Source organism: Oryctolagus cuniculus, chromosome 10 (assembly GCF_964237555.1).
Source record: "Oryctolagus cuniculus chromosome 10, mOryCun1.1, whole genome shotgun sequence".
NCBI lineage: Eukaryota > Metazoa > Chordata > Mammalia > Lagomorpha > Leporidae > Oryctolagus > Oryctolagus cuniculus.
The window spans coordinates 23,394,056-23,414,459 of NC_091441.1; the positions used below are offsets into that span (position 1 = coordinate 23,394,056).

A 20,404-nucleotide genomic window follows, 5' to 3' on the forward strand; every position below is an offset into this window, starting at 1 on the left:
ACTACTGACTTTGTCTAGTGTTCCTAATAAACTGAGAAAGCTCTTGTTCTCTGGACAGGGAAGTGAAGGGGAAACAGCTCTGAGATGATTCTGTTACAGTCTTGTCTTGACTTACCTTCTTGTCCTAGAAGCCTCATAAAGAACTTCTCTTGGAAGCAAGGGGAGGAGAAAGGACACGAGTTACCCGGAATAGGAGCTGCATTCATCATCCTGCTAGCCCACCCAAATTGCTGTCTCATGAATCAGACCATAATGTAAATTTCCCTGTAGAATCAAAAAGATTGAAGTCCTCTGGTATAATCTTGCTGTTGCTTTTTATTTCTTAACATTTGATGAACATGTATCTTTTCTCTTTCTCTCAGAGACCTAAGAAAATAGCCCAAAGCTATTAATAATTATAAAAATCTTATGCAATGACAGAATTTAACATCTCACTATTGTCTCATTTCTTACTCTTTATGTTCCAGTCTTTACTATAATGTATCACTGATGTCTATTCAAATAGGTTTTATATTCTCTTTCTGTTCAGAAGTTGTACATAATTAACCGTATTGTATCTCTCTTTTGTATGATCATTTAACACACTTGTTTATTTTATAGAAAATAATTGCTCATTGTTAAATGTCATCCAAATGATACAGAGATATAGATAATTAAAAAAATAAAGACAATCATCCACAAAAAAAAAAAAAAAAAAAAAAATAATTATAAAAATCTATTATCACAAAACATTTCTAGTACCTATAATACAGCATTAGTCAAATCATGTTGATTTCCAAAGACATCATGCAAGTTATTGAAATGAGTTTCAAACAGAACAGCAATGTTTACATCCTTATTATTCTCTCTCCACAAGTAGCAATCCATATTAAAAATGAAATTCTCCATGGTAGAGAGCCCTGTGAAGAATGCAAACATTGCATATAGTTTTAAAAATCGAAATCTCATCATTTCAGATAGTGGATTTCAGGCTGCTGTATCTTTCTTTCTCCTCAACATGGGGCATGCTATGACTTTTTAAAAATCCTATAAAACCATTAGGGAAAGCAAGCGCCTAGTGATTTATCTTGAATTATTTAGGATGAACCCAGTGGGCAAAAGATTCTGCCTCTGTGAAACAGCATTACTACTCCTGGGGAGTGAAGTTGAGAGAATGGTGCCAAGGATTTATTTGCTTGCAGTGGGAGTGTTGTTTATCTTTAAATTAAAAACTCATCATTATCTTGGCAAAGCCTATCTAAGGAACATATGGAGGAAGATCTGCTCTGGGAACAAGGCAGCCTTTGCAAGTGAACATTTGAAAGGAAGCTGTACAGTTGTGGTCTTGAACACCAGACGCACCAATCTCTAAGGAAGAGACCATAAGCTTTGTAGTTATGGGACTAAAAGAGGTGCTAATATGTGGAAGAGTTTATGTACCATAGAATACTTCAACTGCTAATTTTAATAAGTACATCATCAAAATTATTAGAAAGTTTTATTTGCAAAGTCCAGTCTTTGATAATAAGGTTAGAGACATGGATAAAAATCACTTGTCTGAGTTCAGACTACTTATTTCCTACTTCTGAATGGATCTCATTTTTAATGTGATACAAGTCCCATGCTGACACTGATTTCATATTCCCCAAACACTAGGCATTCAATTTCAATAAATAGTTGTTTTGAGTACGCAAGATAATTGATAAAAATGCAGTTTTTATTTGAAAAGTGTGCAAGAAACAATCACTGAATACAGTTCTCAACCATAATATTCAAACCCATACACCACAGAATCATTGGATGCTATTATTTCTGTAGTCATTAGAACTTTGGTACAACAAAATAATTACCTAACAGTATTTGTCAGGAACCACAGTTTATTCAGGGGAATATAGAATAAAAATTCCATGTTTAAAAGTCTTAAATTACATTAATAGCACTAGACAAAACATGCTTGGCTTAAAAGTGAGGACAACATTACTTAAAGGTACACTGTTGAGGTACAGTGAAACAATTCAGTGTTATGTTAGAATGCTGTCTGCTTTTAACATATCAGTGAGAGCAGGATAATTTATTTTTAAAAATAATTTCAGATATAATTAGTGTCTTTTACAAGGTTATGGATACAAAGCCCTATTTGCACAAGGAGGATTTTTACTGGGTTATAATGTACTATCTAGAATGAAATTGGTTTCCTTAAAAAAGTACAAGATACATACAAATTGAAATAGAACTCAAAATTTTTCCAATAACAAGATGTATTAAACATTTTCAATCGAATACAATGACATTAAGGTGACTGTCCAATTGTAGTTTCCAACACCTGTATTAAAATAAGTGTGCTGTCCCTGGTCTGAGACTTTTGTAACGAATAAGTGGTTTAAATGATGCCTGTGATGGTTTTATTCACTCACAGCTTATGATAATAGTGTTTTTATGGCATGGAACATAATTTACAAATCCCTTTCTTATACAGATTCTCCTTTGAATGTGGCATGAATCCCATGAACACACAGGGTTTACAAATTCCATGAGAAGCCACTAATCTATTTAGGTCCCATGGACGCTGAATTGTTCCTTCTGGTGACTTTTCTGTTTGACAGTACATTTTCTTTCAAAGTATACTTGAAAAGAAAAATCACCTAGAAACAGAGTAGGAATAAGCATACATACATTGTTTGCTAAGCCAGATACTATTTTGATGTGCCAACAGACATAAGGATAGTAGCCACTGGTTAAATAAGTGATCCAATAGGTTAAGATCAGATGTGCCGGCTCCTATAGAATTTGCTAATGATTCTTAAAGACTAAGTCAATTAGGGTTGTTGGTTACAACTCCCAGGACCTCTTGGGAAGGGAAGGTACAAGCAAATCAAATTTAAACCACTAAACCATTAAGTCCAATGATGATTCTGTTGTATATTTTCCTCCCCAAAATGATACTCCTTTATATAGTATCACTTTTTTGGTGCCAAAGTCTTCATTTAGTTTTCATTAGTGATCTTCTCTCCACAAATGAAGTTGGAAAATACCTGATTGTTGGTACAAAGAATACTACAGAAAGGAGTCTTTGGGGCTCTTGAAAAATTAATCAAATATAAAATTTATGGGAAAATTGGATTTATATGTAATAAACAAAAATGTTTCCAAGATTCCAAATTCTGATGTTAACAATTAAGTATCTGATGTTTGTTTTTATTAGCTTAGTTCTAAGGGCCTACACCTCTACAGATAAAAATAATGAATAAATGTTTGCCATGGATGTAGTTAGAAAAACTGTTACCAAGCCTTTTAAAAATCTACCTAAAAATCATATATGTATGGCCATTTACATATCCTTTTGTATTTAAGAGCATAATTTAGATAACTTTTAAACTCTTATTTATCTATAGTTCTTGGCCAACAATATCATTGTGATTGGGTCTATAACCAAGAATGCTAAAGCAGTAAGTTATGTAAAAATCTTTACATATCCAACAATGATTTTGTATCCACTCTATGAGACAAGCAGCATCTTGGCTTTAAGCATTGAGACAACACTCAGATAATAGTCTATATGCATTCATGTTCAAGAACTCATTGTCTTCCCAGAAATAAGCTTGCATGATCTTGTTCACAGTTCAAGAAAAAAATATACCTTACAATGAGCATTTCAAATATTTACAGCATCTTGTATCTTAAAAAATAATAAAAGTTTTATCTAAAATATTCAACTACACTTATTTCTTCTAATGCTTTAATGTTTGGTAGGAGAGGGTTAAAGGCAGCTGTATTGTAACTTTGGCTCACATCAGCTCTTAGATCTTCCTTTCAAATAGTTATTATATATCCTAGGAAATCAGACTTGAAATATTATTTCTTTATGCTTTGAGTTCCTATTAAGATTTCAAAATCCTTCATAGATGAGGATTTTCCCTCAAATTTATGGTGTGATATACAACTAGGACAGCACATGTGTCATTTTCAAAAAATTTTTTTCATTTATTTATTTAAGAGGCCAATAAAGAGAAACATGAGAGGGGGAGGGAAAGAGAGAAAGAGAAACCATCTTCTATTTCACTCCCCAATGCCTGCAACAGCTAGGGAGCTGGGTCAGGAGCAGAGAGGCATAAAACACAGCTAAGTAGGAGTAGGCATAAAACACATGCAAAGTAGGATGTAGGCATCTTAACAGGTGTCTTAACCACTAGCTTAAATACCAGTCCCATGTGTACTTTAAATGGAGCTCTTGTTTCATGGACACAAGTTTCCAGATGACAAATGATGCCTAGTGTTTCTCTACCTAACTGCTGCCCTCACTGCATTGGTGAGAAGATATATGGGCTTCCTACAACTTATTGATTCCCTGTGGACTCAAGTTATAGCTTAAAGAACATTGTGGTTGTTGTGTTAATTTTAATGCAGTCATGTCTTTCTCTGTGGTAAGTTTCTCTGTCATCGAAAGGAACAATGGAAGCCTGATTAAAACTCTTATCCAGTTTAACCTATTTGTACAGATTGGCAAAGAACAATTTATAGTAGAAGCATGACAAAGACATCCACTGATACAGACTGGCCCATCTCTTTAAAAGTAAAAGATAAAATATTTACTTTAGAAAATGCTGGTTTTGGTTTTTTGCAGTGCAGTAGATGATAAAATGGAAATGACAGCAAATTGGCTGGAGTGTAACTGGCATGAGTTTTAAAATGGTTACGGAAAGACAAGCTCAACTCCTAGCATTCAGAATTTTCTCTGAAAATCCATGACTTGTTACCATCATCAGACCAAGACAAGCATTATATTCTCTGGACTATTTTTGACACATTTTTACATTAAAAGTTAACTTTGTAACTAATCATAGTTAAAATTCTGCAATAATGCCCACTCCATTAGTTAGGGGATCAAGAAAAGATGGTCATAACCTCTAGATTCCAATAAAATCCTTGCATCCTTTTCTGAAGATTTTATAAGACCTTAAGCTGTGTTGATGTCTCTATGAGTCCTTCCTATAATATACAATCAGAGGAAATGAGCTATATGGTTGGAAACAGATTTGGTCACAGAGGTATCTGAGGCACTGAGTTAGAGCAATGTAAACATCAAATCTGTGTAAACACTCTAGAAATGGTTCCTATAACAGAAAGGAGTGTCACATACACTTTAAATATTTCCTACAAGATGATCTACTCTAGTATTGGAGAGATGATCAGCAACAGGACACAGCTTGACTAAAAATGCATGCATTTGTGAGACGGAGGGAATATGGAATCCCTTAAAGCAGTCAGTATACAAATGACACCAGATACATTTTCATTGTAAAACAAATTACATAGAACTATGAATCCTGAAATAATGAAAGAAGGAATTTTTAATAATGGTTAAATGTAATTTTGGGTCAGATGTCAAATTTTACAGGGAAAATACATTTTAGATCAAGCATTTATTTATAAATAGAATGATATCTTAAATCTCTTCTCTTTTTACCCAATAACTTATTTTTATAGGCAGAGTTCCATAATCATGGGCATTCTCTGCTTTGTGCTACAGCTATCAACTAACAATTTTAAAGTAAACCCTGAAAAAATATTCATTAAATAACTGACAATGACAGATTCTTGGCATAAGTAAATCAATCATATAGCTGGAAAATAAATAGAAGCAAAAGACATGTCAAAATAGAATACCTTGAGGGCTTTATAAAAGCCTGAGCATTCCTTATTATGGAAATGCTAGGGACATCACAATCTGAGCCCAACAAAGAATTTGAAAGAATGTCCACAAAAGTTCACCAAATTTTGCCCAGAAATGGTTATATTTTTCTATTTGCTCTAAGATGAAACAACATAAATGTTAGTTAATAACATCCTGTCTTCCTGTCACAGGCATTGAGGTCACAAGAGCATACCTAAGGAAACACCACTGGAATACCCAGCCACCACTGATCTGCGAAGCTGGCACATTGTTACAAAAATCAGAGGAGCTGGGCAGTTAACTGAGAATTTTGCTGGGTACTAATCCCATAAAAGCTTCCAAATTGTTCTGATGCTTGACACATTTCTGGATCTATTCCATCCTAAGAATTATAAACAGATACTCCTTTGGATTTGTCTGTGTTTCTGAAACTGATTCAATGGTAGAAGTCTCGAGATTATAGGGAGAGGTTGAAGAGGGGACTGTAATTTTAGGGTTTCCCATTTTTATAAGTTAAAAAATATGCACTGAGTACAGAAAAATTAACTTTGTAAAAACTTTATAGGAAAAGAACTGCCACATCAAAAATAACATATTCATTAAAAAAGAGTTAACTTGAACTATGTTGCCTTTGTTATTGATAAAACTGACATGTTTAAATAATATTTTGATTGGTATGGCTTGTGTGTATCAGAAACTAAGATAAAAAGTAATGTCATATTAGTTTAGACACAACAGTAAGATAAGGCCAATAGAAAATGCATATGTGATGGTTTTTAGAAGAAAAGGTAGCTTTATGTGAAAGATCAAATAATTGATCAAAATTTTGCTGAGATAAGATATTTTCCCTCCCCACCCAAACATAGTTCAATGAAAGGCTTAGGTAAAATGAAAACATAGTGTAATACAGAATGAGGTATCACTAATTCTATATGATTAATGACATGAAAAATCAGAGTGATCATAGAATTGATCCATCATTATTGTTGTTGTGTTACCAAGTTGTTGTTCTACCAAGTGAAAAGCCTGTATTTCTGTGGTTGATTCAAACCCAGGCATGGGTATGGGTTGGGGAGAATAAATGTGTTAGGGTTTCTAGCACATTTATAAATAAAATAAAGTTCATAATTAATAGTTGCTATTTGTTTCATATTAATAGCATTTTTCATCTTAACAACTTATGAGGCTAAATAATTTTTCTTGACAGAATTTTCAAAAGAGATATTTAGTGAACAGCAACAGTGAATTTCTCTTTGTGACACTTATCAACATTTGCTAAAAAAAAAAAAAAATGAAATGCAAAGCTAACACCACCCAAATTGATTTCTAAAATTTTGTTTGAAATGGAAACCCTTGGAGAGTCTCTTAGCCCCAACTCAGAATGTCAGCTTCTAATTGGCTTGAATGAAATTTGGCTAAGTAACTCTTTTAGACATCTGTAACAGATACATTTAATTTCAGCTGTCCAAATGCCATGTTCCCATACTTCATTTTTCCCTCCAGGGCATTTCTCTTGTACTTTGTCAGTCACAGTCCTGTTCTTGTCTATATGCCATTTATTAAGAATATAAAAATGACATTATTACACAATGTACTACATTTTAGTGCAAGTGTGACATTCACCCACTCACGACCTTATTAGTAATTCTATCATTCTTAGTACAGTTATTGGGTGTACACAGGTATGTCATTCTTAATAAATCTCATAGAATTCTTCATTATGTTTCCAATTTCAGCAAATATGTTTTCCCAAATGCAAATCTGAAAGTAATAATCAGATTCTAGAAAATAAATAAATCCAACCTTTAAAAAAAAGTTATGTTCTCCCTATGGTAGCCTATCCTCTTCTCCAATGTGACAAGGTCATTTTTGTTCCAACTTACTGCAAAACTCACAGATATTTCCTCTTGTTTACTCTCTTATGTACTCATCTTCTTTCTTTGAAAACAAAAATGGAACATCCATGATGGTGAGATCACCTTAGGAAATCTTTGATCTTGTTTGGAGGGGCCTCAAGGATAACTGGTCAATTCTTTTGAACACTGTTGACTATTCTGGTTTCTTAAAATAAATTTTCTAGCAGAAAAACAAAGATAAATCATTGTGCATGGTCTACTCAACAACAATTTTGTGGTCTGCTGTTGTGTTTAAAAGTAATATTTGGGTAGGGTTCTTGATTATCAGTTCCTATGTAGAGTCTAGCAGGCACATTTCTTCTCTGCTCGCTTCTCCCCATCAAGCTTTCCAGAATTCCCACCATTGACAGTGTCAGAAACTTGTGTCTTCTCCACACATTGTTCCATTCGCTTCATTATTAAGTCCAGAAGAGTTTCTACAGCTTTCTCCACATTCTGTCCGGTTGCTGCACTTGTTTCAAAATACGGTATGCTAACATAGAAAAGATGGCAAAAATTTAAGAAATGAAGAAATCAGAAAAGAACTAATAAGCATCCTCACTTTTTCTCTGTGAGTAAAAAATGGTGAACTGCCCTTTAGGATGTTTATATAACCACTTTTCTAGGCAAAGAAAATGATATGGGAGGTGGTCAGGAATTTGAAATCTGGACATTATAATTGTTAACTGTTTTCTTCTAGTAGAAGGATAAAATGCCTATTGGTGATTATACCACTAAAATATTACTTCCCTTCCAATCTATTATCTAGAAATATGACTCAGCAATGTGTGTGCACTAAATAGGGGTATTCATGTGAATACAGTTTATGCTTATTTGGAATAAGAAGTTCTATGATGAGATGTTTAAGCCAAATCTCTCAAGGATCATTCAGTAAAAAACTTGCAGATATGAATTTACTTCAAACTAAAAAGCAAGGACAAATTCTGCTATGGAAGTCAATTTATAATTACATGGGTTTTTGTGGCTTGGTTTGGGTTTGGAGGGTTTTTTTTTAGCTGCTACTCAGGCTCAGCTGGATAAGGATTGCACTATTTTATCCCTGTGAGGTATTATTTCTCAGGGTTTCGAAGCCAGGGAGCATAATGTTTAACGGCTTGAGTGCTGATCTCAGATCGTCTGGAATGGATTTAAGCTCGGCTCTCAGTATGCGGCCTTCCATCAGTTACTTAATTTCTTTGTAACTCAATTCTTCATATATAAAGTGGATCACTCTATTATCTCCTCTGGATGCTTCTAATAGGTTAAATGAGTTAAGCTCTATGAATAGTTGTTAACAGAGAAGCAGTCTATAAACGTTAGGTAAAAGTAATTCATGAAAACATTACATACATTCCTATGGAAGATCATTTAAATTCACACACTATTCTCTATTCAAGGGGTTTCCTCCTGACATCAGTCTGTGTCTTGCTCCACTGGTAGCTGATTCTCAGTGTAACTGACTCACCCGTATTTGTCAGCCAAATCCCGGGCTTGCCGTTCATTGACTTCCCTCTGGTCTGGCAGGTCTGCCTTGTTGCCAATTAATACTATATCTGGGTTCTCACAATAAGCATTTGCTTGCAGTTGGCCTTGGAAAGAAAGCAGATGGAGCCAGCAAGTTAGTTATAAACAAGTGATGTCAAATGACTGCTCATATTCCAGACTGCTAACTTAATTGTTCATCTGCAGTTTGGTTGCTGACTAGTTATATCAGCCAAGTCACTCACTCTTCTCAAGCTTAGTTTCCTCATCTGTAAGATGACTAATAACAAGTAAGAAGCCCCTTGTCTCAGCACCTGGTCATGTTCTTCCACATCTGGGCAAAGGCCCTCTCAGATGGGCATGCTGCATCTTGCCAACTGATCCTCAAATCTAAGTGGAAGTAGTATGTTTAAGGTTCGTAATTTGCCTTTTCCTTGAAGAAGCTACTACATTTCCCCGTCCTGATGTCCAAAGCAATGATCTAGAGATTAGACCATTTTGGAACCACCATGAATCACAGAGAAACAATTTTAAAATGAGCAAATTGCTTTTTTCTTTTCTAAGGTTAGAGGAGAGAGGGGAGGAGTAAGGAAAGGGAGGGGAGGGGAGGCAGGGAAGAAGGAAAGCAAGATTTCCCGTCTTAAGGCAGGCTATGTGCTACCTGGCTGAAGCAGAGGTAGACAGCAAAGGCTTAGCCTGCAATACAAATTGTTTGGGTGCTAGAAATTAAAGTGTTATTAGTCATGGCAATTAATTATTTTAAATCCTTACAATATCTGTCTGGAGACTTATAAAAGCATGGTGGAGTCTCATCTGCCTTGAAAAAAGATAAACAAACACATTCTCAGAAAGAACCTAACAAGCTTATTATCCCCTTGTTTCCTCAGAATCTATTAATACCACCACAATTTGGATAAGGATATACAATATTAAAAAGTAATAAAGACAAATCCTAGGATAAACATTGGTTGGGACAAGCAATTTAATAAATCAGAATTTGTGATATTTTCCCTCATTGTTTGCTACTGCATCATTGAACTCACATTGAAAGTGGTCATGTATATATTATTTGTCTTATATGATATGTAGTATGAAATACATACATACACTTCAAAAAGGTCAGGAAAGTGCATATTTTGTAGAAACTATGCATGGATTTCAGGATTTTTTGCAGCAAGATGAAAATCTTCTAATTTCATTTTCCATGGATTTTTTGAGGTATGATTCTACCTTATATATTTTTTTTATTTTTTTATTTTTTATTTTTGACAGGCAGAGTGGACAGTGAGAGACAGAGAGAAAGGTCTTCCTTTGCCGTTGGTTCACCCTCCAATGGCCGCCGCGGCTGGCGCTCTGCGGCTGGCGCACCGTGCACATCCGATGGCAGGAAACAGGTGCTTCTCCTGGTCTCCCATGGGGTGCAGGGCCCAAGCACTTTGGCCATCCTCCACTTCACTCCCTGGCCTCAGCAGAGAGCTGGCCTGGAAGAGGGGCAACCGGGACAGAATCCAGTGCCCGGACCAGGACTAGAACCCGGTGTGCCGGTGCCGCAAGGCGGAGGATTAGCCTAGTGAGCCGCGGTGCCGGCCTCTACCTTATATTTTTAAGAAATTGCCCTGTGCCAGGCACTCACACAGTCTAGGGTATAGAATGGCAGAAAATAGAGAAAATCTGAACTTTCAAAGAGCTTACATTCTAGTGGTGGAAAGAGTGAAAAAATAGATCCAGATTATGTCAGAGGGTGGCAGTGACAGAAGAGTACTATTCTAGATGAGGTGATTGGTCAGCAAACATCTCTTAAAGAGATAAAGGAGGTGTGGTGGAAAGCTTGAAGGGAGCCCAAGACTCCGCACATGTCTGTAAATGGGAGAATAATCGGGACAGAGAACAGAATCAGGGGACAAAGGCCCAGAGCGGGCATGTGTTACTCCTTCTGGGAACAGCATGAGAGTCTGCTTGGCTGACACTGAGCTGGGAGCCTACTGGGAGTGAACTAGAGAGGCTGAGTGCCTAATCCACTGGCCTTGTAGGGAATTGAAGAGCTCTGTGTTTTATTCCAGGTGAGAGAGAAGTCACAGAAGGACTTTGAGCAGAACAACAAGATCTTGTTTCAAAAAAAGTATTATTCTGGTCAAGACAGCCAGAGCAAATCTGGAAATGACAAGAGCAGTCTCAGAACCACTAGCAATTCATTGGTGCCAACATGTGTATATCCCCTAGATGTCAAAATTCTTATTTGCAATAAAAAAATGAATAAAATATTCCTTCAGTGCTATAATGATTAAAAATAAAATTCTAGGGACTGGCGCTGTGGCTCAGAGGGTTAACTGAACTGCTGGCATCCCATATGGGTGCCGGTTCTAGTCCTGGCTGCTCCTCTTCCGATCCAACTCTCTGCTATGGCCTGGGAAAGCAGTAGAAGATGGCCCAGGTCCTTGGGCCCCTGCATTCGTGTGGGAGACCTGGAAGAAACTCCTGGCTTCTGGCTTTGGATCGGCGCAGCTCCGGCCATTGTGGTCAATTGAGGAGTGAACCATCGGATGAGACCTCTCTCTCTCTCTGCCTCTCTTCTCTGTGTAACTCTAACTTTCAAATAAAAAAAAAAAAAAAACTTAAAATAAAATAAAATAAAATTCTAATACTCCCATTGATATATATCAATTTGACTTCAGTAATTGATTTGACAATATTTGAATTTTATATTGACACTCATGGAAGCTAGAGATTTTTCTATACAAGCTTCCTCACATTTGAATTATTTTAAAGTAAAAGTCCAGTGTCAGCTGACCAACATGCTGCTTTTATCCTCACTGCCATGTCTGTTCTGGAGTACTTTCTTGCCTGCTTAACCCATTAGACCATGAACACATACTAGGTGCCTGTGTCCCCCCTCCAAAAGCACTGTTGAGTTTCACTATGCTCTCTCCAGGTTTGATGTAGCAGATAGAGGACTCAGTTTTAAGAAGTCCTTTAAGCCATCCCAACAAGTGGAATGAATGGTCTTTGAAGAATAATAGTAACAATCTGAACTCTAGGAGTTGATAAAGACACACTGGACATCTACAGTAAGAGTGTCAAAGGAAAATGCAATTCCTAGCCACCTTGAGTGACCCACATAAAGGCCATCATGTTGCCAGTGTAAAGAAAACAAATACTACACTCATTGTTTTCCAAAAGTAAGTTGTGGTGTCCCATCTGATTGTATCTCTCACGTTACTCAATCCCACTTACTCATCCAGTTTCTGACATTCAAGAAGCTCTGTTGACTGGTGAGGTCAAACATTAATAAGAAGCCCATGGCATCTCTGAAAAATGCAGTGGTGAGGCTCCGGAACCTGCCAACAAAGCACAGGGAGGTTCTGAAAGTTAGTCCAGGTACTCAAGATGACAGCGAAGATAACACAACTTCCCTTTCAAAGATGAAGCCTCCACAGCCGGCCCTTATGAATTATCATGCAGAGACTGGTCACAAAGGCAGCAGAAGGGTCCAGTGAGCAGATTCAGCTATAAACTGTTAGGTTAGTCAAACTTTTCATCACTATAATGAAATACCTGAAAGAGACTACTTGTGAAGAAAAGCGTTTCTTTTTTGTCCGTTGTTTGTTTTAGCAGACAGTTTTGGAGGTTCAAGGGCATGGACTAGCATTGGCTCAGCTCTGGTGAGGGCCAAATCAGCTGAGAGACATCATGGCTCAGTACTTGAGGAAAGACACATTCATTTCTACTGAGGGATTTTGTGGCATCTTTTCTGCTGTGTAGAAAGTAAATAAAGACGTCTAGTGCCTTGCTCTTCCTCCTGCCCACTAATATCTTCAGTGACAATGAACACGTGCTGAGATCTACTCTGACATTAGCAATGGGCAAAAGCAGAGACTATCCACAAGGACCAAAATCCGAATTTGGTAGTGGGTTTTTAGGAAGCCACTTAACTTTCAAATAGGGAGGGGCACCACTACCTATCCTAAATGTCCTTTTAATTCTTTGGTCTCCTATTTTTAGCCCATTTGTAGAAACTTAGTGTTGGTTTCATCAACGTTCTAGTCCTGATCCTTCTCATTTTACATGTATTCATTGGATGATCTCATCCACTTCCCTGGCTCAACCATATCCTTGGTATTGAGGAAGCCAAAATGTTTAGATCTAGATCTTTCCTGGTTTCCACATTTTGTATCTAATTACTTTTTGGGTCTTTCTACTTGGAGGAAAGTCAGGCACCTCCAACCTCACCTGTTCAAAACCAAACTGGTTCCCCCTCTTGATTTCTTTTTCTGCCAATGGTATCCTCTTCCTCCTCCTAGTTGCCATAATCCCCCTTTTTTTTTCATCTGCCACATCCATTCAATACAGATCTCTTGACCTTATTTCTGTCCATCTACCTTTGCCACCGCTCTTATTTTAAACCCATAATGTCTTGCCCAAATAACTTCAACACCCTTCTCATTAGACTTCCTATGCCCGATTTTTGGGAACCCTGGACTACTTATTATTAATCCTCTACTAGAATATTTTAATAATTATGCATTATCCTTAAGATAAAACTTGAACTCCTTAATCAGTTGTCAAAGTCTCCTCAGGAACTGACCCTTGCTCATTTATCCAGCTTCACATTATGACTACTCACAGGCACGCTAATTTTCCTCTAGTTGTTAGAAAGTTCACCCCCCTACCCTGGGATTTTGCACCTGCTGGTCTTTCTGGGGTAACATTTCCTTAATTCTTCCTACTTCTCCTCCCCTATCCTGTAGTCTGTATAACAGTCACTTCTACAGTGCGTATGCGTATTTACATTATGGACCAGAGGAAACATCACTTTTCCAAGGAGCCTTCCCCATAGCCACATCTGGGTGATCTGTTCCTGGTGAGCCTACATATTACTTTCTGTTTCCTTGTTACTGCTCTAAAACTATCTTATAATTATTTGTCCATATTCCACCCTAGACTTTAAGTTATAAGGGGAAAGGAACTATGCTTTTAACATGTATCTATTATATTATCATAGCCCAGGACTTGGTATTTGCTTCCTAAACACTTGTGAAATTAAAGAGAGTAGGAGAAATAAACAGAATAGTAAAAGATTTAAAAAAGTATTAAAGACTTGCAATGACTTCAATAAGGAATTATTCTTTGAATACCACAGCAGGGAGAAGAAATACTAACTACTATTTATTTCAATGTAAGATTTCTTTGTAGGACATTATCATGATCTAAAAATATAGTTAGAAAATATTAAAAATTGACTCATTTGTGTTTGCTTGTGGATTTGTTTCTACCATGGAAGCCCACAGAGATTACAGTACATTGAATGATGGCTCCTTCAGAGACGAGCTGTACCCAGAAAATTGTCTCCTACTCAACCATAATAGTGCCATATCTAAGAAAACTACTTTGTTGATTTGCTGGTGTGTGTGTGTCTCATTTGAGGATCAGACTATGTATTATTCCCCTGTCATTGCCCATAGTAAAGGACAATTGTGCAAAAACATGCTTCTTGTAGGGGTCTTATTGGAACAAACATTTTTCCATTCAGAGCAGCACAGAGCCCTCATGCTCTAGAGCAGGCTACACACTGGACCATTCTGCCTGGTATCCTTTTTATCACCTGATGCTCCCAGGGAGAAAAATAGTAGACTTCCAGGTCCATCCACCTATGTTATTCTGTTGTATGGGTGCTCAGAATAGGGAAAAGCTAGGACCACACAAAGAAACAGGGCCACCTTATCATTCTGTCTCCCCTATTGAGAGCTAACACTGTTCTCATATCCTGTAGGTTTACATAAGGATTATGTGATTTTTCTTTCTTCCCCCAATGTGGTTTTCATCAGTAACCATTACCTACCATGGATTCTACTGCCAGATGCCCTCAGGCCCAGGATGGAGGTGTGAGGTGTTGTTTCTCTTGTTGCCTAGCTACACCTTACATATACAGAATGCACAGTTCTCAAGGGGTGAATAATCTAAGCCTGCCAAAGGCTGCCCCTAGGATTTCCCATTTCCCTCATGGCACAGCTGTCATAAGGGGACAGATGAGAGAAGCCTGCCATCACACTAGGCTGACATATCATGTGTGAGGACATATGGGGCTCACATTTTCTCAGATTACTTCTTCAAAAATAGATTAAATTGGTCTGTAAAACATACATCTTTGTGACAACAAAACTGACATATGAACAGAGACTCTTGTGAGGACTGACTGCAGTGGGACCAGCAGTGTTGAAGGGTGTGTGTAAATGGATTCACAGTCAGAAAAGCTAACAGAGAGGCCCAGCACCTCTCCTGGCGTTTACACTTAGCAAAAGTGAGAACATTTTGGATGCATTTCAAAAAGCAAGTGTTTACAAGCAGAAGCATTCTAAGACATACGATGCAGAATTTGGAGGTATGTGCTTTCTAAATAGCATTTCTGCCAATCCATTGCCATTTTTAATTTCATCTAATACTGAAAAGCTTCATTCCATGGAGTCTGTAGCACTTTGCAACCTTGCATCCTATAGAAACCCATTTTCACTGAATAATGGAATGTTACCTCCAGCTCGAAGTCATTAATACTACTGTCTACTGAGAATCTGTTATCTCAAATATTATACAAAAGAAGATGCCAAAAAACCAGGCAAGGTCTCTGCCCTTACAAAGCTGGAATGGGGAGGACAGGTGAATCAATGAATACCAGTCAGACAGAAATAAGGAAGATTCACCTTATTATTAAGTAGTATATAATCTATTTATTTTTAGTTTTAATTTTTCATTTTGTAACAGGTTCAATATAGTTCAAAGATATAGTTATGAGAATATAACATCTCCCTTCCTCCCTCTCCTTTTCCCTCTTCTCCCCCTCACTTTTAAGATAACATACCTGCAACTCACATTGCAGTCAAGGGCTTACTGCTCCAGTAAATAGAGAGTTCAACAAGTAAAAAGCAAAAAGACCCAGTCTTGCAGAAATGCAGACAAGGGCTATGAACGATAATCCAATGGCAAAATGACTATTTAAATTTAGTAATTTAAGGGTGGTAGGAGAGGTGTCATAGGAGTTTAGAAGAAGATGCATTTTTGTTGAGTGTTCACAGACAAGGTAGAATTTGAAGTGGGCCTGATGAAAGCAGAGCATCAGAGAAAGTAGGTTGGAGGGAAGTAAAAGGCTGTAACTGGAGGCCAATGGTGTGCTCAATGCATGGGACAAATGGCGTCATATGGCATGGGACAAAGAGGTTGTGTGGAGAACACAAAGAAAAAGCAAGATCAATGCCATTTCTTTAACTCCCTCTTTAAGTAGTAAGTACAGCAGTGTTAATTTTCCATCTTCATTCAATTGAACTCTGGAGAATTTTTTTTTTTTTTTTGTGCTAGAAAGTGCAATGATCAGGCATATGCAAAATCCTCATGGACAGTTTTGAAAATCTGATTTTGAAATCTGCAACAACTACACAATGTCAGTAATGGTTTGTTAACTAGAAATCATTTTATTTTATTTTCTGGCACAAATGTCTATCCTGAAACCCGAAGAAGAGTTGCATCTCATGTCTTTTCAAGTTCACATATATCATTCACTTTGAAATAAGTTGCTCTAAGCTCTATGTATCTACAAAGTGATGGATTCTTACCGTTCTTGTCCTGCAGTGTCCCAAAGCTGAAGATGCACCTTAAATGCTTTCCCTGAAGATCCATTTGGTCCTTGAGTATTATAAACCTGAAAGATACAGTTTCCATCAGTTACTACTGCTTTGGATTTTGTCCACATTCAAGTTCTCTAAGTTCATTATGTTTTTTCTTGATTACTATACTCAAAGTTCATAGTGCAGAATAAATATTTGCTCTATTTCTTCCCAGAAGTATCACATATACTCTCACTTTTAAATGTCAAGTACAAGTATGATTTTCAACACAACTTAAGCATGCTGCAGACTTAAATTAGACACCTTCTGTCATTTCCTCACAGAGGCAGCCAATATCAGAGTTAGGACCCAAGTTCTGGGTTCAAATATCAACTTTTCGTTTAATCTCTTTGAATCCTACTTTTTAACCTACAAATTGAGATCCATAGTGTCTTCCTATTTTACAGTGATATTATAAACTTCAAACTCAAATGCAATAAAAGATAGGATAATTAAAAAAAAAACAGCAAAGTACTCTGCAAATAACTGAATAACTTTTACTGTGAAATAGACTTTTAAAACGACTTAGCTATGAAATATGCACAGAATTTGTGAATAAGTTGACACAGTACATTTCCAGATTTCCTTTACTAATCATTCCTTCAAAGCCTTTTTAAAGATAAGTTTGCTTTTTAAACAATTCTACCATTTTTACAGCTTAAGCAAAGCGACCCATTTTAATCTTTAATTAGCTCCCCAAGTATGGATTAATGAAAATGTTTGCAAGGGAAGATTTTGCTGGGACTTACACCCAGATCACTGTGGACCATGGGTGGTGAGGGAAGAACTCAGGACAGCTTAGGAGAGACTGGGAGCAAGTCTGCTAAGACTACACTGCAATATATTGACTTTTAGATAAGGTACAGGCTGCTGCAGAGGTCATGACTCAACTTCTCAGTAATGGTCTTCCAACAACCATTTTCTTTGTTTCCAGTCCTCAAGGAATGAATAGACTCATGATATCTACTGGAAGCCACTGCCATGTTGGCATTCAAGTGTACCTTGGGTGGCAGTAAATCTGGCTGAGACAATGTGCCTGTGCCTATGCTACACGTCTCACATGTCACAATATCCTTGTTCCTGTCACTAGCGTCTAGCATAGGAGCAGGAAGTGCTTGTGATTCTCACTTAAATGCCCTTATCTTGGAAAATCGCATGGTTGGTCTCACATTCTGTTCATAATAAGCCAGTGATTGATGGCTGAGTCTACACATAAATAAAAAATGCAGCAAGAGCTGATAAAACTCATGTTCCAGCTATTTGCCAATCATATTTTTAACCTCTTTGTTAAGAGTAAGCAAATGAGTGTTTGCTCTTATCGAATAATTTAACTCAAAGAGTTACTGTTTTTAGATTCTGAAAAATCAAAACTTTGAAATATTCCAAAAGATTCATAGAAAACACACCATACAAGTCCCAAAATTATTTATTTTAGTTGTCTAGCATGCATTTGGAGTCAACAGCACTCCAATATTTGTCACGCAATATTTTTCTGACAGAATGTTATTTATCCTTGAAAAAAGTAGAAAATAATATTTCAAAGAATGTTATTTTTAGTTGAAAAATGTTATTTATAGTTGAAAAGTTGATTCCAAAAATGTTATTTATCATTGAAAAAGTAGTAAATAATATTCCAAGGAAAATTAAAGTGACAGATGATGGATTTCATGTGATAATAGATATTTGCAAAGCAAGAAACATAGCAATTTCATTCTTATTCTATATGGGAGGATAGTAATAAGGTTAACTCACCACACGTTTTTCTCGAAAGTCTATCCCTACCGTAGTGATGAATTTCGGATTGAATTTATTATCTGTGTATCTGTAAAGAAATGTTGTTTTCCCCACCCCTGAGTCTCCAAGGGCCAGGAGTTTGATCAGATAATCATAGTCCCCATCGGTCATAGTGATGGTCTTGCTGGGCCTGTGTAGATAGGAAAATATAAGCATGTCATGATTTTCCTTTGCTTTGTAACAAAACACAACATAAATTTAATTTTTAAAGTTACAATATCAAATACCTCGATTCTGTCAAATTCTGAATTAACTTGATCAAAGCAGCTTCAGGAGCGAGCGCACCTTTATTTATTTATTTATTATTTATTATTTCACTCAGTACAAATCGCTTTACATCATGTCCCTCGGTATGAAATATGCAAGACAGCCATTGCCACAGCAATAGTAGAGTGTAAAGAGCCCCAGACTTTTGTTTTGTTCAGTAGAACTTAAAAAGCCCTTTGGGATTAGGAGGCTGACACTGGAAAGAGAGTCACAGGGACAGAAAATCCCCTGCAAGGTGCTGCAAGTATGCTACAGAGGGCAATTACACATGGATAATGGAAGGGAAAAGCTTAAGGACATGGTATCTAATCATGCAGAATGAGCTCCCTATTATGTGTATGCAAAACATAGCTTTTTAATTTAATATTTAAATACTTGTATGGCAATCATTGAAAACCTTTCATTTGAAATCATTTCAAAAACAATATTTACATTTATTCTGTTTTAGAAAACCAAGACCTCTGCATTCCAGTAACAGATCTGCTGTGCTTGGCTGCACAGTTGGCTATTTTCCAGGTCTTGAAAAATAGGAAGACCTATTCAGAGGTAGAGTTGTGGTAATTCTGCTAATATTTCTCCTAAATGAACAATGTCACTTGCCATTTCTTCCAGGGCCCTGACAGCTCCTGCCTTGACCTTTCTTTACTATGTTGTTACAACGACTATTGATGAGGATGAGCCAAGAGCACCTGCTTGGGTAACACCAAGAATACTTGCACACTCAATTAAATGACACCATCACTTACTGAATACTTGGTGAAGTTCCAGCTCTTGGGTTTAGCAAAAAGATTTGCTACTTGATATTACTTTCTGATCACTGGGTTATAGAAATGGCCTTTTTGTATCCTATGTAAAGGAAGTTCTATGATGATTTTTCTAGAATGGAAAACATTTCTCTCAATATTATGTGAGAAAGAAGACTATTTTCCCAGCTGTGAAGATCCAGAAAACACTGGACTTCAAGATCTCTGCAATGATGAAAATTAAATTTCAGCAACAGTCTATTCCCTGGACACATCTAAAAGTAACTAGATAATTCTAACTTACTGCAGTAGGAAGATGACGTACATGCACATACTTTTGGAACAAAACTTTTATTTTTACTTTGTCTTTTAAGTTAGTAGTCAAAATTGAAAATTTTATGTCTTTGAGTAATAATGAAGAATAAGATAAGAACACATTTATCAAATAATTCAGGATAATTATATTATTTGTGAGATTCACATTTCTTTTTAAAGATTTATTTTTTATTTGAAAGGCAGAGTCAGAGAGAGAGTCTTCCATCTTCTGACTCACTCTCCAAATGGCTGCAATGACCAGGGCTGTGCCAGACCAAAGCCAGGAATCCAGAGTTCTTCCAGATCTCCCCCATGGGTGCGGGGACCCAAGTTATTTGGGCCATCTTCCACTGCTATCCCAGATGCATTAACAGGGAGTTGGATTGGAAGAGGAGCAGCCAGATCTTAAACTAGTACCTGTATAGAATGCCAGCATTATAGGCAGCAGCTTTAACCATTATCCTACAACACGGGCGCCAATTCACAATTTTTGTAATAGATTTTCCTAAATTTTAACCACACTGTTGCTAAATCCTACTAAGTCTGTAAGGAATGCATTTCTTTCATTAATGAATGATTCCTGGCGTAGGATGTTTTGATAGCTGCCAA

At 36.8% G+C, this 20,404-nt stretch overlaps 1 protein-coding gene across 4 annotated transcripts in view; it reads right to left on the bottom strand.

Moving 5' to 3' along the window:
- Positions 1-1,675: 1,675 nt before the first annotated feature.
- Positions 1,676-20,404, bottom strand: part of RAB27B (RAB27B, member RAS oncogene family) — a 178,610-nt gene continuing 159,881 nt past the window's right edge. For all 4 annotated transcript variants that reach the window (XM_051851196.2, XM_070050167.1, XM_008261332.4 and 1 more), the window contains 5 exons: positions 18,429-18,600; positions 16,626-16,711; positions 12,259-12,362; positions 9,011-9,134; positions 1,676-8,038 (listed from right to left, as the gene is read on the bottom strand). In XM_051851196.2, the coding sequence (XP_051707156.2) occupies positions 7,849-8,038; positions 9,011-9,134; positions 12,259-12,362; positions 16,626-16,711; positions 18,429-18,581 (657 nt within the window). In that variant the 5' untranslated portion in view covers positions 18,582-18,600 and the 3' untranslated portion in view covers positions 1,676-7,848. The remainder of the gene's footprint in view (positions 8,039-9,010; positions 9,135-12,258; positions 12,363-16,625; positions 16,712-18,428; positions 18,601-20,404) is intronic.